General features: G+C 38.4%; 1 protein-coding gene across 1 annotated transcript; it reads left to right on the top strand.

Annotated features, from left to right (window-relative positions):
* The first annotated feature begins 807 nt into the window (after positions 1-807).
* pcdh20 (protocadherin 20) lies at positions 808-5641 on the top strand. The gene is made up of 2 exons (XM_088333768.1): positions 808-940; positions 2592-5641. The coding sequence occupies exons 1-2, from the start codon at positions 893-895 to the stop codon at positions 5208-5210; spliced, it is 2667 nt and encodes an 888-aa protein (XP_088189894.1). The 5' UTR covers positions 808-892; the 3' UTR covers positions 5211-5641.
* The last annotated feature ends 2835 nt before the right edge of the window (positions 5642-8476 follow it).

Raw genomic sequence — 8476 nt, 5'->3', positions numbered from 1 at the left:
TACAATAATACGACAGAAATTACATATACAGTAATACGACAAACATACTAAAAACATATTCCAAAAATACCACAGTATACTACAGACATACTACAAAAATCCAACTACAGTAGTAATACAAAAATCCAACTACAATAACTTTCCTAAACTGTATATAAAAATAGTGCTTAAAACAGTGAACTAATATATTATTTTGCTTTTATTCTGAAAAGAAAAAAATATGAAAGGAATACTACAAATATACTACAATTCGGTAATGCTTTAATACAGAAATTCAACCACAGACATACTTCTACAGAAATACTACAAAGTACTACAAAAATACTGCTATGGAAACACTACAAAAATACTATTAAAGTAATATTGTAGTAGTATTAATATAGTAGTCTATTTGGCCCTTTGGGACTTATTGTGATAAAGGGTTGTACAAATAAACATGAATTGATTTCAATTAATACTGAAAAATATGACTAGAATAATACCCAAAAAATTCCTGCAGAAATACCAAAAAATTGTCACTGGAATGCTTGAAAATACCACATGACTCTTACAAAAATACATCCATAGTATACTAGAAAAACAATACATAAATACTACAAAAATCATACCACGGAAATACTACAAAAATACAACCACAGAAATAGTACAAATGCATGAGAAAATGATCATCCGGGACCTGCAGATGTCTCAGATTCTCTCAAGCCTCATTGGTTGACGGCCAGGGCTCATTTGCATAAGTGGGCGTGTCCCCCGCTAGGTCAGAGATGAATGAGTCTGTTGAGTCAGACAAAAAGTCGACGCGAGACAAGAAGCTGCAAAATGTCGAGCTTATTATTTCAAAAAACCTTATCTATCTGAGTGGAAATATCTGAAAGGGGATAAGGACAGAAATATGCTCCACGGAAAATTCACTGGACTTGGCAAAAGAGGAGAACTATGGGTAAGTGAGAACTACTGTATTTTTATAACTTGGGAGAAAGAAACTATGATTATGTGTGAAATTAATCCTGTCAAACTGAGGTCCAGGGGCTAATTTGCGGCCAGTCACTTAACATTCTTTGGACCACTGCATGTTTAAAACCTTAATAAAGTATACCCCAGGAATAAGACATTAATCTGATCTGAGATGAGAACTGTAACGTGAAATTGCTGCATGATTTTATTTTAATCTTTTGTCATTAACTAATGTGTTTCCGACTCTCGGTTCCTCGGGTAAAAATATTAAATTAACAAAATACTATAAAGTTATGAATACTCGTGTGTAATATACACGCATATGACTACATTACAGTAATAAATATATGTGTAAGAAAATATTATTTTTTATTGATGTAATTCTACCTTGTATTTCTAAATTGAAACATTAATTGAAATCATTTTAAAGATTACGTTTAAAAAATCATTTTTAACTATTTTAGATCATTAACTTGATCATTTGAGGCATGATTTTTCTTATTAGATGGACCAATAACTAACATTTCGGTCTTTTCAGAGTTAAAACGCAAGAAATTTGTTTATTTCTAGAAATTTAAGAACAACAATTCAAGTTATTTCAAGCTTCAATTTGATTATTTTATCACATTTCATAATATGTATATTTATTTACTTAAAGTCATTTTAAAGTATTATTTTTAATATTTCAGAAATATTTTCCTTAACTTTAGAAATGTACAATCATCTAGGTAATTTTAGGGATTATTTTCTGATTCTACTATATTTGCAGTTGTTTAAAATGAATGAAAATTAATTTTAAAGATTATCAATTTTATTTTAATAAATGCTATCGATTTATTATTAAACATTTAAACCATTAAGTCCTTTTGAGGATTATTTCTCTCATTTTACCTTATTTTCAATTATTTAAAATCATCCCTTTATTATTGTTTTACTGTATTTTTCCTTATATAATTTTACAATTTTGAAATCAATGATGTAAGTTATTTTAAGCAATGTTTTTAGTTTACTAAATTCTGAATTATTCAACATTGTTCACGTGATGTTTTTTTAAAGAATTTCCTCATTTAACTGTTTTTAATATTTTTAAATAATTTATCTAAAGTCACTTCAAGCATTAAATTTATTATCTTAGTAAAATTCTACTTATTTATTTTCAAAAAATAAAAAGGAATCTAATTCTTTTTAAGCATTGTTTTTCTTATTCGCAAATATTTTTGATTATTTTAAATGATTGACTTTAGGTTATTTTAAGCATCATTTCTGTGATCTTGCATTTTTTTTGTAAAATAATAATTAAAGCCATTTTAGTATTAGTTTTCTTAGTTTACCATATTTTAAATTATTTAAAATGTATTTTATTTTGCAGTCCATATTTCCTCTTGAATTTCAGAAAAGTTTATAAGATTAAAAGTAAACAATTACAGCCCAAAAATGCTTAAAATTACTAAGTTAATAGTTTTAAAGAATCAAAATGGTAATTAAATAAGAAAAATACTACAAATTGTAAAATTAATTATCAACATCATCTGCAGATGGGTTACGGTTAAGCACAGCACAGTGCACGGCATGGTTAATAATATATGTTGTCTGATTTTCAATGAAAATGGCTGATGACTTTTTTTTGTGTGTCACAGGCTTTTTTCATCGTTCTGCTCTACACTAGTCCTCCTCCCTGTTTTGCCAGTTTCGGTCAAGCTCAAGAGCTCATCTATCGAATAAAGGAGGGACTACCCAAAGGGACTTTCATAGGATCTGTAGGAGCGGACCTCAATTTGGATTTTACAGTTGACCCCCCTTATTTATTTAGCGTGGCTCAAAACAAGCTCAACAAACAATACGTGACACTTGATAACGTCACAGGCGAGTTTTCCACGTCTGGCACTGAGATCGACCGGGAGGCGCTCTGCCCTCAAAACACAAACCGGAACGGATGCTTCCTCTCCCTAGATGTTTTCGTTCTCCCCCAACAGTACTTCCAATTGGTCAAAGTCCGTTTCATCATCGAAGACGTCAACGACAACCGACCAAAGTTCCCCGTGGACGAGATCGTCATCTCCGTCCCAGAAAACGCCCCCGTCAATGCCCGTTACGCTGTGGAGCAGTCGGCGGTGGACCTGGACCTCGGTCTTTACGGGGTTCAGACCTACTGGTTGGTCAACGACTTCGGGGTCTTCGCTTTAGATGTTGAAGAAAACGAAGGGGGGGAGCTAACACCGTTTGTCATCGTCACCGACTTTTTGGACCGGGAAACTCAGGCTGAATACGTCACGGACATTGTGGCAGAGGATGGAGGGAGCCCTCCTCTCCTTGGGGCAGCCACTTTAAAGATCTTAGTCTTGGACGTGAATGATAACTGTCCCAGTTTTGCGCAATCGCAGATCAACGTAACCCTGCATGGCAACACTAGCAAGGGAACGCATTTGGCGGCCCTTCGCGCTTTTGACCCTGACCTTGGCGCAAATGCTCAGATCAGCTACGCTTACAGTGAGCGAGTGCCAACTGAGACCAGAAGCTTGTTCCATTTGGACACTACCACTGGGTTCATCAAACTAGCTGGCGAAATAGACACAAATACGGCCGTTTTTTTTAAACTCACTGTTCTGGCAAACGGAGCTGGTTGTATTCCAGCTGTTGCCACAGTCGCCATTCACTTAATAAAAGTCCAAACAGGACCTCCTGGTCTTGTTCCGAGATACATTGCCCAGGAAAAAGATGGGATTGTGGCAATTAAAGAATCCGAGCCGGCGTATTCACCCATTGCATTTTTTACCGTCAAAAATATTCATGCAAGTCAAAAGGTGGACTGCCGTCTGGAGGGGAATGGTCCCTTTCGGATCGGACCATATCAGCTAGTGAAAAATGAGTACCTCCTGGAAACGACAGAGATTCTTGATTATGAAAGGACGCAGGACTACGAACTGGTTGTGGTCGCCGAAGACAACAAAGGGTTGGTCATCAAGACCTTCCTCAAAGTGCAGGTCGTGGATGAAAACGACAATGCTCCAGTTTTTGAGGAATCGCTTTTGGAAATAGCCATCAATGAGAACAACCCTCCCAATACCTACCTGGCACAGCTTCGCGCCACAGATCTCGACAGTGAATCCCGAGGAGAGGTGGTCTACCTACTCGGAGGGGATGCCCCCGGGATTTTTGTTTTGGATCAGGCCACCGGTGTACTGAGTGTAACCACCTCTCTGGACCGTGAAGAAAAGGAGATGTACCGTTTCATTGTAAGAGCTGTGGACCAGGGTACCCCAAGGAGGGAGTCCATAGCCAGTGTAGTCATAACAGTCCGAGACCGCAACGACAACAGCCCTCGTTTCATCAACAAGGATTTCACCTTTTTCGTCCCCGAGAACTTCCCGGGTTACGGCGAGATCGGGGTGCTGTCAGTGACTGACGCCGACGTGGGGGAAAACGGCTGGGTGGCCCTTTCCATCCTCAACGGAAGCGACGTCTTCCTGATTGACACAGGCCGGGGTACGCTACGGGCCAAGGTCTCGTTGGACCGAGAGCAGCAAGGGACCTACCAGTTGTGGATCGAGGCCGTGGACGGCGGAGAGCCCGCCCTATCTTCAGTCACCATGGTGACCGTCCTCCTCTTGGACGTCAACGACAACCCACCGGTTGTACTATTCCCTCAGTCCAACCAGTCCTACATGTTGGTGCTACCCAGTACCCTTCCGGGAACGTCCATCACGGAGGTGTATGCCGTGGATAACGACACCGGTATGAACGCCGTGATCGCGTACAGCATCATCAAACGAAAAGGAGGAGAACCAGGGTCCTTTTCCATAGACCCTGAGACGGGAAATATAACTTTGGAGAGGGAACTCAGCAACCGAGGGCTCCATAGTCTTCTGGTCAAGGTTAGCGACCACGGGCAACCGGAGCCGCTTTACTCCACGGTGCTGGTGAACTTGTTTGTCAATGAAACAGTTAGCAATGAAAGCTACATCCAGAGTCTGCTAATCAGAGAGGCCGACATCGAAATGGAGGACAAACCGTGGCAGGTCGGGCAACTGCAGGAAGCGCCTGAGCAGTTAGGGGCGATGGCATGCAAACCCATCCTAATCGCCCTTTCGGTAACTTGTGGCGGACTTTTCTTTGCACTTGTTATGTTGAGCACTTGCGTATGTTTGCAAAGGTCTCGGAAGCAAAAGACAAAAGCGGAAGCGGAGATACCTTTGAAAAAGAAGACTGAGTCCTTGCAGGTCAATAACAGGAAGCTCAGGCATTTCTCGAACATTTGAAAGTAGACACAGGACACTTTAATTGGAACTCAATGAATGAGACCACAAAGACGAAGCCTCAACAAAGATGTTGTTACAGTGGTTTGAATTCAAAATTCTTAGTACAGTAGACCCCTGGGAAACATCATTAATCCTTTTTAAGGTGAGGATTACAAAGTTAAAATGCAGTAAAATGGGGAATAGAAACTTATGGTCATTAGTTAATGCGTTCTTAATCCCCTGTACTCTAGATAAAAGCACTTAAATAACAAAATACTATATACTAAGCTTTACTTATATGTAATAGATATGTATATGATTGAATAACAGAATTAATATGAAGGGAAAACTGAAATTTCATTTCCCGTGGTTTGATGTGACATGAGCTGGTCCAGTGGAGTAACTGGTGGATGCAAAAAAGATTTGGTCGGCAGTGGCTCAGGAGGTAGAGCGCTCGTCTTGAGATCAAGAAATCGCAGTTCAAATCCCGGCTCCTAACGCCCCCAAGGAGCAGGTTAGCGCCTTACGTGGCTGCACGGCCGCTATTGGGAAATGTGAAGTACATTGTAAAGCGCTTTGAGAAGTCTTCATTGACTTGAAAAGCGCTATATAAATGCAGATCATTTTATTTCACATCACATTTTAAAACTTTCCTATCCCAAATAGAAAGAAAATTTCTATTTGCCTTACTTGTCTCATTTTTTTTTACAATAGCCCTGATCTCTTTTTTTGCCTTTCCCTTTAGCATCACTGCAAGCCTAGGGACCCGTAGCAAATAAATACAGAATTTTTTTTACCAAGCATGTGAGATTCTGATTCAAAAAAGAGAAAGGCATTCGGGGGTTAGTTAGTTCAGCTAAGAGCATACTAACATTTTTGTGATGATGAACAAGTAAGAGAAAAGCATTTTAGATGATGTTGACCAATAGCGGACAGGCATCTTAGAAATGAAACTTATAAACGCATGAACAAGTTTTTGGGCATGCGAATATTTAAAAAATGTGCCGCAAGTAGGGACCCTTTTATTCACTACATCTCATCTCATCTCATTAGCTGCACCGCTTATCCTCAGTAGGGTCACGGGGGTGCCGGAGCCCATCCCAGCAATCATCGGGCAGTGGGCAGGGGACACCCTGAACTGGTTGCCAGCAGGGCGCACAGGGACAGACAACTCGCTAGCTCATTCACACCTAGGGACAATTTGGACCGGCCAATCCACCTGAAATGCATGTTTTTGGAATGTGGGAGGAAACCGGAGTGCCCGGAGGAAACCCACGCAAGCACGGGGAGAACATACAAACTCCGTACAGTAAGTCCGGGAGCTGGATTTGAACCCAATCAGGGTATAATTATATTGTTTAAAAAAACTTAAAATAGACTAAAAAGTTTCTGAAATTCAGAAAATTATTCTATATATTGTACTATGTAAATGAAATGAGAACGTTTTGGTTATTTAAAAGATTTTCTTTATTATATTCTTACTTATTCAAAATCATCATTGCAGTCATTCTTAGTATTGCTTTTCTTATTTTACCCTTTTTTTTATTTTTTAATTTGAAATAATAATAATAATAATAATAATAACTCTCAGAACTAACCCAAACAATGTGTTATTCCCTTTTTGGTGCGGTTTTGTTTTTGCCTCTCCCTTTAGCATCAGTGTTCCGACCCATAGTAAATGAATACAGTACAGTACCAAAAATTCAGTATTTCATCACCGACTTACATGTTATTTGATAAGTACACAAATGTAACAAATGAACGATAAAAAGGGAGTTGTGGGAAGTAGTTCAGACAAGAGCATTTCTGCATTTTCATGATACTGTGACACAAACCACCATCTTTTGGCAGATTATAGACGTAAGTTTGAATTTTCAACGTTTTTGGCCTTGAAAATTATTAGTTGTTGATGTTGTATAGTGGCGAAAAATGCTGTAAAGTTGCCTAAAACACATCCCGTTAAGCTGTATTCCAGGGTCTAGTGTATTTGAATTTTTATTCTTTTTCATGAAAATTCTGGTTCCCTCCATTTCATCATAAGAATTGACCTGAAGTTGTTTGTTTGCTCGTTTCTTACATCTTAAATTTTTCTCTGCTTTTACGGGGAAAACCCATCCTAGCAGTCCCTGTGCCATCCTTGGCGAGAAACGTTTTATATCGAGACTAAGTCGCCATATTTTGCATTGAGTTTTTCAAGTTGATTTCTTTAAATGTGCAATTTTGTCTGTGACATTTTAATAAGTGTTGGTGGAAGAAAAGTAATATTAAAGCACTCTATTTTATGATACACAAGGTTTTTGTTTGCCATCTATTGTGTGATGATTTGCTGCCACTCGTTCCCTAATTAGTCCTCCTATTTAAGCACGTCATTCTCCTTCACTCCTGGTCAGTACGTCTAAGAACCTCAACGCATGCAAGGCAAGCACTTTTGACTCTGGCTCCCGTTTTGATCTCGACCTGTTTCCTGTATGAATCCCCGATCCAATCTCCGTTCTCCCGTCCCGGTTACCTGTATCCTGATTCTGTTTCCTGTATCTATCCCCGAGCCAAGCTCCATTCTCCTGTCCTGGCTACCCATATCTTCATTCTGTTTCCTGTATCTATGCCTGATCCAGCTCGTTCCAGCTGCCCAACTCCAATCTCCGACCACGCATTGTTCTTGAGGACTTCCCGCTCCTCCTGCCCAGCGAGCACCAGATTGCTATCTTTTTTCCTCTTGCCCTGACTTCCCGATCCCATAATGAAGTATTGTGTGAAACGTTACGCATTTGGGTCCCCTGCTTGTACCGCTTATGAAATATAGTGTACTAAAACAATCTTCAAAGAGGGTGACAAAACGCAAATATGAAAATCCAATTTGGCTGCTGTCACCTGCACAGGTAAGCGTTGGGACATTCAGTCATGCATCAAAAGAAAAATGCAGGAATTTGTAAACCTTTTATTATTGTAAAAAAAGTAAGGACAAGGATCCCTTGATTTATTTTATTTTTTTTAATTTGTTTTTCAATTTTTTAAGGGATTATTATTTTGAGTCTAACAAACTTTTTTATTCATCATACAATTACTGCTCATTTAAGATGTTTTTTCCCCTTAATTTGTTTTTTCAATGACCTTTTAAAAATTCTATTTTTTTTTTTTACAAAAAAAACATGATATTTTTTGTTTCAATTGTATTTTATTAGATTTTTTTTAAATATAATTTTGGATACAATTTCTCCTATTTTATTCTTTAAAACATATTTTCTTATTATTATAAAAAAATGCTTATTGGTGATATTTTTGTTTTC

The sequence above is a fragment of the Urocampus carinirostris genome, chromosome 4, assembly GCF_059441175.1.
Source record: "Urocampus carinirostris isolate Australia breed hairy pipefish chromosome 4, RoL_Ucar_1.0, whole genome shotgun sequence".
In the NCBI taxonomy this organism is placed as follows: Eukaryota; Metazoa; Chordata; class Actinopteri; order Syngnathiformes; family Syngnathidae; genus Urocampus; species Urocampus carinirostris.
The sequence above is the reverse complement of the archived record's forward strand: the minus strand, read 5'-3'. Positions and strand labels throughout refer to the sequence as shown.